Source organism: Leucopleurus acutus (genome assembly GCF_964270905.1).
Source record: "Leucopleurus acutus genome assembly, chromosome: 1".
In the NCBI taxonomy this organism is placed as follows: Eukaryota; Metazoa; Chordata; class Mammalia; order Artiodactyla; family Delphinidae; genus Leucopleurus; species Leucopleurus acutus.
The window spans coordinates 8,027,917-8,044,055 of record NC_139142.1 but is presented as its reverse complement, the minus strand read 5'-3'; the positions used below and the strand labels follow the sequence as shown (position 1 = coordinate 8,044,055).

The 16,139-nt window shown below is 33.5% G+C and overlaps 1 protein-coding gene across 5 annotated transcripts in view; it reads left to right on the top strand.

Moving 5' to 3' along the window:
• The window catches only part of PAPOLA (poly(A) polymerase alpha), a 57,391-nt gene that overhangs the window by 19,151 nt on the left and 22,101 nt on the right, over positions 1-16,139 (top strand). For all 5 annotated transcript variants that reach the window (XM_082843884.1, XM_082843883.1, XM_082843886.1 and 2 more), the window contains exons 4-12: positions 619-700; positions 2,334-2,443; positions 2,900-2,953; positions 6,566-6,677; positions 7,383-7,472; positions 7,563-7,701; positions 9,205-9,277; positions 10,602-10,722; positions 11,681-11,765. In XM_082843884.1, coding sequence (XP_082700010.1) covers positions 619-700; positions 2,334-2,443; positions 2,900-2,953; positions 6,566-6,677; positions 7,383-7,472; positions 7,563-7,701; positions 9,205-9,277; positions 10,602-10,722; positions 11,681-11,765 — 866 coding nt within the window. The remainder of the gene's footprint in view (positions 1-618; positions 701-2,333; positions 2,444-2,899; positions 2,954-6,565; positions 6,678-7,382; positions 7,473-7,562; positions 7,702-9,204; positions 9,278-10,601; positions 10,723-11,680; positions 11,766-16,139) is intronic.

The window sequence follows — 16,139 nt, the reverse complement described above, 5'->3', positions numbered from 1 at the left end:
TATTCTCCATAGTACTTTATAGTCATACCAGGGTCAGATGATTTCTAAGTGCTTTCCTTTCTCCTCATTCCTGGTGTTTTTACTCTAAGAAATCATCAATAAGTTTAGTTCTGCTCAAAATCATCCCACTGAAGCCTCCTAAACTATTAAACGTAGCCTTATTGGCCTTAAAGTCACTTTTGATACAGTAAAATTATAGTCTAATGTACTGCGACATATTTGGTATAATCACTGAATACAGTCTTTTAAGCAATCAGAATGTGTTTTTGTTATATTCTAACATTCATGATTTATGCAGCACCTTATCATGAATAAAATTTCTGATTCTAACATTGCTTCTGTGGAATCACATGATTTCCTCTACCACAGTCTTTGTAGCAGTTTCCAAAAATGTGGCAAAATTCTAACACTAATTGAAAGTTGAAAATTGCTTAAATTTCAAGTTAGGTTGATCTGTGAAGGGCTGGTATTTTGTACAGCTTATAGTTTGTTTACCCTCTGTATAAATTTGCATAGAAATCTTACTTGGTTTTTTTTTTTTTTTAAATGTAGTGTTATTTGAAATAGTTACCTTTGTGCTCCACTGGCAAAATAACTATTTTTTGTTTGCTTCAACAGAATCTTCCACAATCTGTAATTGAAAATGTTGGTGGAAAAATATTTACATTTGGATCTTATAGATTAGGAGTACATACAAAAGGTAAATATTGTTTATATTGTTTTAATTATCTTGAGAAGGAATACTTCTTTAATTTTTTAAAAATTATAATGACACATCCATCTCAGTTATTTGCAGTGTATTATACAGCTTAGGTTTGCAGGGAAGAGATGACTTCAGGGAGCCTAAATTTGGTAAAAGAAGAAAGATATAAAATGATACCTTTCATACCTGTGCCCTCCAGTGCAGTATTAAGTAAAATAAAAAATTCAGTTTCTCAGTAGTAGTAGCCACATTTTCATTGTTAAATAATCACATATGCTTAGTGGCTACCGTACTGGAAAGTGCGCATGAAGTACACTTTTCCCCTTGGGGAGTTGTTTTGGACAGTGCTGCTCTGTATATCATTTCCTCTACCTGAAGAATATCAGAAGAAAATGATATTAAAATAATGATATCTTCTGGAAATCAGAAGAAAAATGAATTAAAGCTTGCAAAAAATCTGTATTATAGTCGTGAAATATAGTTAAGGAAAAAACAAACCAAAAAAAATGTGTATCTGCAACACAGTAACAATCACTAATAATACTTTCTTAGTTACATTTGTAGGTTTTTTCCCCTGTGTAAATAAATATACAATAAGAATGTTATCATGGCAGAGAATATTATTGAACTCTTTCTTTTTTACTGAGCATAGTTAGTAATCTTTTGGTCTTCATAATCTTATTGATTCTTATGTAACAGAGGAGTCTGAGACTTAAAAAGGCAATACAGCTTGAACGGTTGCTCCCAGCCATCTCTTGGCAGAGCTAGGATTCTAACTGGCAGTCTGAGGCTGTACTCTTCAACCATTAGCCACTAGCCTCTGTTAAAAGTATCTGCCGGTCTCTGGTTCTCTCTGTTGTGGCATTATTCCTTCTGCCCATCTCCCACTACTCTGTGCTGGAAGTAGTACATTTGCTTTTGATGTGTCCTGTGAACTGTATGCCCTTCTCCCCCTTCATGAATATGCCAGATAAACAGCCTTCAGAGTTAGTGCCTCAGGTATTGAGTCTTTTAGGAAAATGATTATGTTGACCAGATTCCGTATTGATCTCTTCTTTTTATGATCCCAGTTATTGATTTTAATCATCTTTTTTGTGCTCTCCCTATGTAGTCAGTGCTGTCCTCCTATCAAGCACTAAATTAATAACAACTGTTCTTACCATGGTCTGCCTCTTTGGATTCTTGCCATTGGTCCTTCTTGAAGTGCATAGGTCCCATTTAGGTGCAGGTAGGAGCCTGGAAGCACCAGTCACAATGTATAAATGATAACTGTATTTTTTTGTTTCACTAATGAACATGGCTGTGACTAAGGACACCAAGATGTTGGGTGTATTCTTGCATAATTGCCTCTCTTACCATAAGAGTTCCTATCTGAGTCACCTTTCTTTGACTCCCAGTTCACCTGGGCCACTACAAATAGAAGATGCTGCAGGAAAAAATATATCCCATCGATTAGGGTCATGTTTTTCTTATACTGACAGGTAATTTTATTTTTAAGGAGAGGGGTGCATTTAGAGGCTCATCAGTGTAACATTAACAGGTTTTCAACATCAAATACTGCCATGATAAGATGCAAAATAATTTTCTTGTAATGGTAACTAGTGGTTGATGGGCTTAATTTTTTTTTTAGGTGCCGATATTGATGCGTTGTGTGTTGCACCAAGACATGTTGATCGAAGTGACTTTTTCACCTCGTTCTATGATAAGTTGAAATTACAGGAAGAAGTAAAAGATTTAAGAGTGCGTAAATGTTCAGAGTGAAAGGGGAGGAGTTATAAAAATCAGTTTAGTCAATTGAGTGAGTTTTATGGTATAGCCATTAATTTATTGAACTCTTGCAATTTGCCAGACCCTTTTAAGCTTAATGTGTATGCTTGCATTTTATTCTTTACAGCAGTCTAAAATCATAAATCTGTAATCTCATGTACAGAGTAGGAAATGAGGCAAACAAAGTAAATATTAAGGAACTTGGCCACCATCACATATCTGAGTGGCAGAGATCAAGAATTTGAACCTAGGCTGGTGCGACTTAGGATTCTCGAGTCTTAAACCTGTTTACTGAGAACCTAGTCTGTGTCAGGTGTTGTGGTAAATTATATTTAAGCTATGTCAGTACTGCATTCATTTAAGAGCACTAAAGCTAGTGTAGCCCTAAGGTATACTTTCAGAGACACTGATTTTTAAATTTTCCCACAGGCTGTTGAAGAGGCATTTGTACCAGTTATCAAACTGTGTTTTGATGGGATAGAGGTAAGGTTCAAATAGACAGTTCTTACTGTGTGTTATTTTGATAGGTGTAGGTTAAAAATTTGATTTATTTCAAAGGTTTATCATTGGTGAGTTGGTATGATATTAATACGAATTAAGTTTTTTTTGAAATGGAAGTGACAGCCTATTCTTTGTAGTCTCTTTTAAAAAAGAGCCTAGTGAAACCAGGAGTTAAAATATAGACAGAAATGTACTGACTGTGAAATGGCTGCTACAGAACAGCTTAATTGATAGTTTTTCCATAGGCAGATTTTATATGCTTTTAGTCTCCTTAAGGTAATATAACTATATTTTTGCAAGTGGAACTTTGGCTTCATTTAAATTAAATATTTAGAGTTGAGAGAAAATTGTGACCTGATGTCATGTATGCTGAAATATTTTCTGATAGGGAAGGATATATGAGCTCAGATTCTTTTTTTTTAATTTATTTATAAATTTATTTATTTATTTATTTGTTTTTATTTTTGGCTGCTTTGGGTCTTTGTTGCTGCGTGTGGGCTTTCTCTAGTTGTGGCAAGCAGGGGCGGTGCAGTGGCTTCTCTTGTTGTGGAGCACGGACTCCACATGCAGGCTTTAGTAGTTGTGGCATACAGGCTCAGTAGTTGGGGCATGCGGGCTCAGTAGTTGTGGCACACGGACTTAGTTGCTCTGCGGCATGTGGGATCTTCCCGGACGAGGGGCTTGAACCCGTGTCCCCTGCATTGGCAGGCGGATTCTTTTTTTTGGCAGGCTGATTTTTAACCACCATGCCACCACCAGGGAAGCTCTGAGTTCAGGTTCTTGAGATGATGTGCAGTTCTCTTTGATGTTTTCAATGTGTGTGATGAAAGTAGTTGTAACAAAGCTGACCCTGAAGCAACTTTAGTTATTTATGTTACTTCTGCCATACATAATGGTGCTGGAAAGTCACTCATAGTAATAATGACGGTTATAAAATTTCAGAAATGGAAGAATAATACTTCATTGTTCTGCAAAAAAAAGTGGTTTCTATAATTGTTGCATAAGGTGCCCAACTCTATCTTCTATGAAATATGAGTAATCTTAATAAGTAGACATAAGATGTTAAATTTAGTAAAGGATTATCAAGTTCAGGCAGCTTTGATTTACTGTCAGTGTTTAAATAAATATAAAACAACCATAATGTAGGTGATGCCTTTTTTTCCCCGAAAGAACATTAACCAACAAAGGGGAGATTTTTTGGGGTGGAGAACCAACTTAATTGTGTAAACTTTTCAGGATGGAGATAAAAGTCAAATGGTTACTAGAAATATTTAATGTGCTTGTTATTACTGAGTTGCTTTTTGAGTTACCTGGGTTTTTTTTTTTTTTTCCTGTGAGCATATAGTCTTTATTTCTGTCTAAATTAGGGGCGATGCTGGATTTTGGAATGTGTATCATTGGAAAATTTAGGCTATACCACAGGTACTTATTTGTGTAAATGTACAATCTTTTCCTGTCTTATAGGTGCATGTTTAAATGATTTTTCACAGCAAGCTCTTAAAATACAGATTTTTTTTAACGTCTTTATTGGAGTATAATTGCTTTACAATGGTGTGTTAGTTTCTGCTGTATAACAAAGTGAGTCAGCTATACATATACATATATCCCCCTATCTCCTCCCTCTTGTGTCTCCCTCCCACCCTCCCTATCCCACCCCTATAGTGTTCACAAAGCACCCAGTTGATCTCCCTGTGCTATGCGGCTCCTTCCCACTAGATATCTGTTTTACATTTGGTAGTGTATATATGTCCATGCCACTCTCTCACTTCGTCTCAGGTTACCCTTCCCCCTCCAGGTATCCTCAAGTTCATTCTCTACGTCTGCGTCTTTGTTCCTGTCCTGCCCTTAGGTTCTTCAGAACCTTTTTTTTTCCATATATATGTGTTAGCATACAGTGTTTTTCTCTTTCTGACTTACTTCACTCTGTATGACAGACTCCAGGTCCATCCACCTCACTACAAATAACTCAATTTCATTTCTTTTTATGGCTGAGTAATATTCCATTGTACATATGTGCCACATCTTCTTTATCCATTCATCCGTTGATGGACACTTAGGTTGCTTCCATGTCCTGGCTATTGTGAATAGTGCTGCAGTGAACACTGGTACATGACTCTTTTTGAATTATGGTTTTCTCAGGGTTTATGCCCAGCAGTGGGATTGCTGGATCGTATGGTAGTTCTAGTTTTAGTTTTTTAAGGAACCTCGATACTGTTCTCTATAGTGGCTGTATCAGTTTACATTCCCACCAACAGTGCAAGAGGGTTCCCTTTTCTCCACACCCTCTCCAGCATTTATTGTTTGTAGATTTGTTGATGATGGCCATTCTGACCAGTGTGAGGTGATATCTCATTGTGGTTTTGATTTCCCTTTTTCTAATGATTAGTGATCTGTATATCTTCTTTGGAGAAATGTCTGTTTAGGTCTTCTGCCCATTTTTGGATTGGGTTGTTTGTTTTTTTGATATTGAGCTGCATGAGCTGCTTGTATATTTTGGAGATTAATCCTTTGTCAGTTGCTTCATTTGCAAATATTTTCTCCCATTCTGAGGGTTGTCTTTTCCTCTTGTTTATGGTTTCCTTTGCTGTGCAAAAGCCTTTAAGTCTCATTAGGTCCCATTTGTTTATTTTTGTTTTTGTTTCCATTTCTCTAGGAGGTGGGTCAAAAAGGATCTTGCTGTGATTTATGTCATAGAGTGTTCTGCCTATGCTTTCCTCTAAGAGTTTGATAAGTGTCTGGCCTTACATTTAGGTCTTTAATCCATTTTGAGTTTATTTTTGTGTATGGTGTTAGGGAGTGTTCTAATTTCATTCTTTTACATGTAGCTGTACAGTTTTTTTGATATTGAACTGCATTGAGCTGCTTGTATATTTTATTTATGTTTTATTAATCCATTGTCAGTTGCTTCGTTTGCAAATATAAAATACTGATTTCTAAAGTGATCTTATAAAAGGCTTGTTTCTCTAGCAGCATTCAAAGGTTGGAACCATGAAATCAGACCCTCAGGAATAATTACCGAATCTGTGCCAAATTTCTTTTGCCCCCAGCCTTTCCTTGAAAAAAAAAATTTTGTCAGTTACATTCTATAAGTCTTCAAAATTAGCCAGTTTTTGTTTTGTTTCTATTTAGTCAAAACTAAGTTGGAGAAACAGACTGGAATATTATAGATACATAAGTTCTTAAATATAAGAAGTTCCCTTTTTACGACAGGTATATTTGGGCTACATATAACTATATTGGCCTTATATTTGAGCACCTTTTAGGATATAATTCACAGTTCATATAGGTGGAGAACTAAACAGTTAGTTTTAAGTAATCCAGTATATCTGCATTTAGCAAACTTAGTATATTAAACTTAGTATGATTAAAATGACAAGTAGCTATTTATACAAGTTCTGTTTATTTAGTATTACCATGTTTTAACATCTGGTTAAAATACCTGTGGTAAGAATTTTGTTTGAACTTTTGGAGGTGTTGTCATGTTAACAGCTGATGAGAAGATCCTGGTCTTAAGGAGTTAATAGTGTTTTCTTTTTTAAAGAAATGCCTTAAAAATAGGCAGACATGGAATGTTTTGTTTTGTTTTTGTTTTAGATTGATATTTTGTTTGCAAGATTAGCACTGCAGACTATTCCAGAAGACTTGGACTTAAGAGATGACAGTCTGCTTAAAAATTTAGATATAAGATGCATAAGAAGTCTTAACGGTATGTAAAAACCTACTTCCTTTTGCATAGTAGCAGTTTTGGTCAAATATGAAATAGTTTTTAACTCAAGCTTCATAATGAAGCTTTTAATGGCCATATTGTTTATCCATAGTGAGTCAAATAAAATGAACTTTTTGCTTAATAGTTAGACTGCAGTGGAGCATTTAGTAATTTGTTAAATCATTGGTATCTTGCATTATTATTTCTTTTCTTCCTGGGATGTTTAAATACTGTCTGACGTTTGTACTCTATTGCTAGTGGCTCAGGTTTCACCTTGTAACTCTATTAATTTTGATCCTGATAACCTTTGTAACATTTTCAACTGTTGTGCTTTTAAAAGGGTTACATTTGAACACTTATTTTAGCATTGTTTTGTTAATATGCTCTTGAAGAACAATTCCTGGAAACTTAAATGGATCAAGCCCTATTCACCATCTCTGAACTGGAGCACATTTTAATTATGGGTTGAAAGTTTTTGAAATAAAGCAGATTACAGTTCAGATTATTTGGTTTTAGAGTAGTGTTTGTGATAGAAGGTAAAAGTTTTATATTTTTTATTTGCCTCTTTATTAACATTACTGATTTTACACAGTAAATTTTTATTTAATTTGACATTAGTCTCAGAAAATTTAAAAGAAATATTATCATTAAACTTTTGATAATTTAATGTTCTGTTTTTTTTTTTTCTTTACTCCTATTAATCAGGTTGCAGGGTAACCGATGAAATTTTACATCTAGTACCAAACATTGACAACTTCAGGTTAACCCTGAGAGCTATCAAACTGTGGGCCAAACGTGAGTTCCGAATTTGTTGGCTAGCTTATTAAAAATGTTTAAGCTTTTGTTCAACACTAACTTTTCTTTTTGCTTTTCCCTTATCAACAGGCCACAACATCTATTCCAATATATTAGGTTTCCTCGGTGGTGTTTCCTGGGCTATGCTAGTAGCAAGAACTTGCCAGCTTTATCCAAATGCAATAGCATCAACTCTTGTACATAAATTTTTCTTGGTATTTTCTAAATGGTATGTGTTTAGATTATATTAAAATAAAATTGATTGTAGACACTGAAGTTTAGTCTTATTTCTATGACATTTCTGCAGCTGGTCTCAGATTCAAATTTTAGTTCATGATGTAGCAGTATAGGTAGCCTTGGGGAGATCATGTTGTGTATAAAATGGCAAACCTAAATTCCATTCCTTTTCCCTAGCTTTCCCAGGATAGCAAGGCAGGTGCTGTTTGTACTTCCATGCGTAAACTTACTCTCTAAATAAACTGAATTTTAGCTATAATGTCTGCTAAAATCCAATGAGTTGGTAGGTTGGGATATCAGTTACTTTGGATAAAGCTTTATATATACCACCTCTTTTAATTTACTCTTTGAATTCTTCTAGATCTATAGGCCATTAGTTTCCTGTGGTTGTTTTTTGCTTTCAGCTGCCCATTTATCTTTGGTAGAATGTTAAGGATGTAAATGTATATAAAGCTTTTAAGGATAACTGTAAGTGCTTGGAAAGCAATTGAGCATCCCTTTGAGATTAGTCATTAACCCAGGAGAGATTTTTTTTTAATGCTCTCCTTCATTTCAGCCTGGTCACATTTGTCAACCATTATTTCTTTTAAGTAATATAAAAGATTGCTATTTCACATTAGTTGCTTTGGCCCAAAAGGTTAGAGTTCTTGGTTTTTAATCAAATTGATCTGAAAGATTTGTCTTCCCTATTTGTGCCAACCTCTGTACCTCCTCCCTCTGAAAAAAGAGTTTTAGTTATTTTATAAAAATTAGAGTTATTGGAGACAATTTATAATTTAGAACTGTGCCACACTTTTCAATACACATTCTGTAATTATGGATTTGATAGCACTTAATTATATATAACCAGGTTTGATGAGAAAAATGTCAGAATTTCTCTTAATGCTACACATACATGGCAAGTAATATATTTAAGAAGCTAACCTTGATACTAAAGATGGCAAATGTTTTCCAGTTTTTAATCTCTTCTATAAAGGACTGAAGTAGCTAACTCACAAAACATATCTTGAAAACAGTGTGTTCACATCATTACACATATTCACATTAATAACCTTTGTCATGAGATAGAGAAAAATTTTCCTAATCAATTTTTATAATTATTCATGCTCCTTTGCCTATAATGAATTAAAGACAGGATCTTTGTCTTTTCAAGGGAGATTTTATCCTGTTCAAGTTTGCGGTGAACACATCAGATGTCTCGGAATAGTACTTTTAAATTTGAATAGTGCTTTATCAGTTCTTCTCTGCGAGGCAGAGAAGATATTTGACTTCAGTCTGAGAAAGCTACCAAATGGTTTAAGTTACTTTCATAGAGGAAATGTAATTCAAGTAGTCTAACGTCGACAGAAAGGAATAAAGGAATAAAAGATTATATATACCAAGAGTGCAAAATGAATGAAGAAGGATCACATTCACAAATGCTGTATGTTTAACAAAATACGTGTAGATGGTAATATCCAATAGTCTTATCAAGTGCTACAATCTTTTTAAACAGGGAATGGCCAAATCCAGTCCTATTGAAACAGCCTGAAGAATGCAATCTTAATTTGCCTGTATGGGACCCAAGGGTTAGTGTATTATTTTTTCCCCTACAAATTCACACTGTGCAATAACAAGTAAAAATCATCTGCATAAACTTCAGGGAGACTTCCCATCCTGTTACGTATGAGTGGACATGTTCGTATTACACTTTCTTTTTAATCTCAACTATAATTTTCCTCTGATGTGAGAAGCATAATTATGTACCCTGTAAACTACATTTAATTGTACATAGTTTATAATATCAAGATCACTAATTTTAATTTATTCTATATAGAACTACCTTGTAAGTCAAAGTTGTGTGGGCATTTGTGCTTAAAAGAAAAAATAAAAGGATACTAAAAATCCCTGTATTTTTTTTTGTTTGATCTAAATATTCTGTTAAAATTGGGTTATTGTAGGAAAACTGTTGCTTAATGTTTAACCGTGGCAGATAACTTCTAAGGAATATCACTTTAATTACTGTGATGTAATTGTAAAAATTGGTTTGGTTAATTCAGATTACAAAAGCATGGTTGGGCTGAAGAGGAGCTTCCATTCTGCTTCTTTGGAAGTTACGACCTTTACTGCTTACTCAGTTTAAATGTTTAACATGCACTTTATTAATTGATAAAATAAATTTAGGTTTGAATAAGGCTTTCTAGGTTTATAAAATTCTATTTTTCTACATTAATTTGCTATTTTATTACAACATCAAAAATTTTGTCAGTTTTAAGCTTTGTTAATGACATCAAGCTGTGAATTTTTTAAGTTTTCTGAACCTCAAGACATTTAATTTTGGAGGGATATGAATTTACAATTTCCTCTGTGGAAATATGCCACTTTTATCATTAGTATACAGATTAAAATTAATAGTTATTAATCATTTCATTATACCTTAAAATGATACCAACATGGATAAAGTAGTTTTACCATGTGTTAATAAGCTTCTACTCCTGATAAATTAAGGGTATATTAAAAACTAAGTTTAAAATTCGTTTTACACAGAACATACTATGACATTTCTCAAAAGTGTAATTGTGTGTACATCCCTATTTCTGTTGTAGAAAAAAGAAAAACTAAACATCAGTAGATGCCCAATTAGAACCTTTTTTTGCTTGACAGGCACACTATTTCTAGTAAGATTGCCCAAACAGTCATGCCCAAATGATTGAAACAAAACATTAGACCAAATCACAGATTCTGTAAAGAATTCCTGTAAAAACAGTGTCTCTTTACATGGTTTTTCTTTCTCAACTCCAGCTGTGAAATGAAATAAAATTTAATCATTGGTTCAGTTTAACAAGGGGTAAAAAGTCCAAGTATCTGTTGCATATGTACTTGAAGAAACTGATTGGCTGTTGTTGTATGTAGGTAAACCCCAGTGATAGGTACCATCTTATGCCTATAATTACACCAGCATACCCACAACAGAACTCCACGTACAATGTGTCCGTTTCAACACGGATGGTCATGGTTGAGGAGTTTAAACAAGGTAAGTGTTTATCCTTATGCTCTCCTTTATACACAAAGGATTTACATACCATTGTACACCCCGTAGTCGGGTATTCAATTAAATTGGAGAAAGCATTCACCGAAGTGGATTTTGGTGTTTATTTATTGATTACAGATTATATTTGAGAATTAACTTGGAAAACTCAGTTTAATTTCTTTTAAGCAATTTATTTTTGATTATATATTGGAAGATTAACCAAAATTGAAAATTGTATCCTTAGCTGGGCCTTTATGGTTTAGTTCCATACTATTGCCATGTGAAATTTTAAATGATGTCATAGTTTCTCTCTAGTGGGTGACATGAGAGGCTTTTAGCAGGCAGTATACTTGAAAAGAGCTTTGAGCAGGATTTTGACCAAACTGCCCACTGTTTTGGAATAACCTCTAAACTTCTGAATCCCAGTAGTACTGCTAATTTGAAGGAGTAGCTATTGCTAAATGGTCTTTAAGGGGAGTAGCTAGAACTGGATTGTTTAATTTGACACAAGTCAAGGAAATAGAATCAGCTGTATGACTGCCAGCGTCAAACTCAGAAGTGTAAAGTTCTTTTCTGTAGTCTACAGGGGCTCTTCATGGGAAGATGTCGCTATCCTTTTATGGGAAACTTGTTTTTTTAGAAAGGCAGGAAGCAAAGCTTATGGGAAAGTTTTCTTTCTTGGGTAACTCCAGTGCTTCAGTTTTAGGAGAGAGTCATTCTATGAGCATGGCATTTTAGAGTAATGGCAATTTGCCAGAAAACTGGATCTGAAAGGAACCCTCCAGGTTTTTTGAAAAGAGTGTATGTAAGAATCTGTATGCTCTAGAGTCATAGACTAAACTTGCTATGTTAAAATTATGATTTTAGGAATATAGTGAATGCATGTGGTATATTTAAGATCTTTAAAATTATAGATTCTTAGACTGAAGCATGCAAACATTTTAATATGTTTTTAATTTAGGTCTTGCTATCACAGATGAAATTTTGCTGAGTAAGGCAGAGTGGTCCAAACTTTTTGAAGCTCCAAACTTCTTTCAAAAGTACAAGTATGTATTTTAAGGCATGTCGGACATGTTGCTCTCTTAAGTAATGGTTTAATGGTAGCATACGTGACATCTCTTTTTGCTAGACTAATGTAGTCTTGAATTTTCCTTTAAACATCTTCTATACAAGTTTTCTTCCTGTCACAAAGGGCATACTGTTTTTAGTAAACCCCTTATTATTTCTTTATCAAGGTAAAGTGTAGTCCATACAGTTTTGCTGCCTGATGTAACCGAATTTCTACACTTGTAGCAACATCAGTTCTGAAGGCTTGTTAGTCATCCCCAAAACTCTAAATCTGTATACCTTGGCAAAGGAGTGAACTGTTAAAATCTGTAGTTAATAGTGTCTGTTAAGTAAGTATTTTCAGCCAGTTCTGGAAACTGATTTATCATTAAGATTCTCTATAACATAGGCAAAGCTAATAAAATGTCAGTGTATGTAGTCAGTAAAATGTTTTCAGTAGTTATAGCACATGATTGGCCTACCATTTCCCCCTAATGTTAATAAATCCCCTTCAAATATTTCTACAGATAATTTTCATGGAATCTCAGTGGGTGTAATATTTTTTTACTAATGGTTTTAGTATAATGGTTTAATACCGTAGTACAGGTTAATAGCCTGATTGTGTTGGTTTTGATGAAAACTGTAAGTTATAATAAATCTTACTTTTAAAAAAATGGACTTGCACTTTTATTTGCCCTGAGCTGAAAACTTGCCAAAGTCCCACTTAAAAAAATTTTTTTTCTTTAATGCTTGAAATTTTCCTGACCATTTGATCTTGTGTTGGATTGTGTTTTGTAATAATCTAAGCAAGATTGCTCTATGCTATTTCCCCAATTAAAAACAAGAATGATGACCTTCATGATGTCTCTGTGTTTTGTTTCTGTATCTTTTGCATGAAAAAGCAATAATGGAGCCAGCTTAATTGTTGTGTTCTGGGAGCACTGCATTGTCAGTAAAAATTTAAATAGCATAACATTGAATGTTCTTGTTTATTACTTATTCCCCATAAGTTGTGCTTTTCCATTTGGCAGATAATTTTCCATTGTTTTTTATTTTAACCACTGTTGAGGAAGTACCTTTGAACATTTAAACTAATAAATACATATTCTGATGCTTTAAAAACTACATCATGAAAGAGTACATGATTACTTGTAAGGAGAATAAAGAAATTGGTCTCATAGAAAAGTGCCAGCATCTCTTAATCCCCGAGAATCCAAGAGGAAGCTAGATAATTTTTCCTGTCTCACTTTCTTGTAGGAGTAAGAGGTGGGTAGAATGAAGTTCTAAGTACCCACTTAACTGGTTTCTTTCACTTTAAGAAAGACTAGTGTTGAAATTGAAGAAACCTTGATAATGTCATCTATTTGAATAAATTTGTATTAACTAGAACTTGGAAGTTTTTTTTTTTTTTTTTAACTTGCTTAAATCTTTCTTTTAAAACTTTTAGGCTGTCCTTCAGTCTATGCCAAATAGTACCTATAAGGTCTTCAGTTGACTGATGAAAAGATTTATAGATTACTGTCTTTACTGAATTCTCTTGAAACAATCAAATTATTTTAGGTTATTAAAAACAACTTTAAACATAATTAGATATGAGGATGTAGCAACAAATAGAGGAAATTATATCAGGAAAATTTAAATTTCAGCTGTGACTCCTGCGAAAAAGGATTTGAAAACGTGACAACAATGAGCTAATTTTACCTATACCAAATTCTACTTATGTTTTTAACTTATTTCAAACATTTTTCCTGTTAAAGAATTAGTGATTGCTATCATTATACTCAAGTATTCCCAGATTTGAATTTTTCTTTTAACATATGAATTACTCCAAAGATTAGCTGTACAACTGAACTGAAATCCTTAGTTTTGCCTTGAGTCAGAGTTGGTTAAGCTTATTTCAAGTATATCCTGAAAGTATTGTGTTTGTTATGTGAAATATTTTAAGTCATATAGTATACCTGCCTGCCTTTCTTGGAAGGGAAGAAGCCGTGAAGGAAATTTCAGTTGTCTTAGAAAGCAGACCATGTTTCAGAAGATATCAGTGTTCTTGTGAAAAAGGGAGAACACTGCCTTGTGAAATTTTATAGTTCTAAGAAAATATTTTTCATGTTTTACCTTTAATATATTCAAGCTCACATAAGTAAGTAACCAGCAGTAAAATAAATCATTATTGACATAGGAAATGCGAATACTTATTTCAGATGTTCCATTTCCTTAGGAAACGAGGAAGCAAAGGTATTAGGGAAAAAAGCCACATGTTCTCAGGAATAGGATTAATAATTTATAATTTCAAGGAGTATGTATGTATAGAATAATTTAGCCTCATAATGTTTTAAAGGCTTTAAAAATAGTGAACTGTAATTCTTGGACCTGAGTTACTTGAAGATGGAATTGCAAGGATTTTTGTTTAAGATAATTAGATTTTCGGTGCACATATCTGAGCTGTTACCTACCCAGGGAAAAATATTAATGTGATGAAATGGCCAGGAAACCTACTTACAAAATGCTTTTTTGGAGTAAATATTTGTGAGGTAATAATAGCAACTAAATTAAGTGTTTTTAGAAGCTTTTAAAGAGGTTTTAATTCAACTGTGGTACATTTTTATAGTTAAATTTTTTTTATTGGAAACTGATAATCTTTAAATTTTGGGGAAAGTTAATCATTATTTAATTGGCTTCAGTGTTTCATGAAGGCATTTGAGTACCTGAAGCACGATAGTGGCACTGTAAAGTAGGGGATGGCGTTTTTTGGAGCAGCAACAAAATAGTCTAAATTTAGACCTATTTCTGCTTGGTCTCTGTGCTCTGATAGGTAACTTAAGAATTAATGACAGGTTATTTCTGTTAAACATGATTACTGTATTTTGTCTCATTTCACATTTGCTTAAATTTGGCTGAGTGAAGGACATTTGACTTCTCATACATACTTGCTAAGCTGTTTAACACTTTGAGCTTTATTTAAACAGGTGCCTTTATTATAAACGATGTGCAGAGTAGACACCCCCCCCCTTTCCACTGGATTTCAGTAAGAACCAAAGTTGAACTCTAAGCTTTAAAACTAAACTTTGAGTTACCAACAAGATTATGTTCAAATGGATTTTATATTTTGCATAAGTAGAGAACATTATCTATCATTTAAGTTTTTGTTCAAGACTCAGGTGGTCATTAAGAGTATCCATTTCTCTAAAAGAGTGATTTAGAGACTTGAGTTTTGTCCTGATATTAGGTGAACCCAGACAGCTTTGCTGTTTTGAGTTTTTGTGTGCATGCCTGCTTTTTATACTTTGTCTTATCCTCTTATAAGTTGTTATATTTTAGTCAGAGTTTTTTCTCCATCCCCTCTCCGCCCCCCCCTTTTAAAATCTGTTGTCCATTTTCAAACTCCCAGGGAACTGGAAATCAGGTTACTGAGCTTATTAGGATTTTGTTTGATTTATAAGAGAGTTTAGGGCCCCAAGAGCGTTTTCTGTATATGTAAAATGCATGAGCTTTTAGTGCTTTTATTAACTTTTATTTATTTGGGCTGTGTTTGTTCTGTATATTTGGTTTGCTCTAAATAATTGCTGAACAGATTAAACTGGTAAAGGAAACGAAGTATTGGTTGGTCTGTATGGATTTGGACTGCACATTTACTTTTCTGTCTACGTGTTTTCATATTTATGTATATTACCTCTGTTACCTTAAGTTTATAAATACTTGAAGTTAATTTAAAATTCTTAGTCATAATTCTGACTTTTCCACCTACTATCAGTTTGCTTTTTGAGGTAAAGTTTCTGGTGAGAAGTTTGATTTCTATCACTTCTAAAATGGATTTTGTAGAAAAGTATGTTGGATTGGACTTTTTTTTTTTAGTCTTACGAAATTCTTTAGTTGTAAATAGTTTGTTTTAAAAAGATTTAAAATAGTCGGTCATGATGGTGTTTTTCTGAAATGAAAACTTGATTTTGCTCTAATTTGAATGGAATTGGATTCTGCATAGAAATCACATTTCTTTGTTGCTCTCACATTAATGATGTCTGCATCTTTGTTATAGAAGTTCATACTGTTGCTTGAAAAAAATCATGAGGCCTAACTTAAGTATTCAGTTTAATTTTTGCTACCTTTGAATTAAAAAGCATGATGTGTTTGATACTATTTTTTAAGTTACTGATGTATGTATATTTAGTGACCCTGTTTTTGTGGCTAAAGCCTTGATGCTTTATTTCCATCAAAGCAATTTTGCTTTAATAGGTTATATTTTAGTGAGGTAGCTCTTTATAGAAAAAGCACTCCACCAGAACCATTGAACCAAGTTATCAGTTGATATTTAGTCATCGTTTTTGAATTAAGCTTCTTTTTGGGTAATTATTCATAAAATTACTATCTTTTTCAGA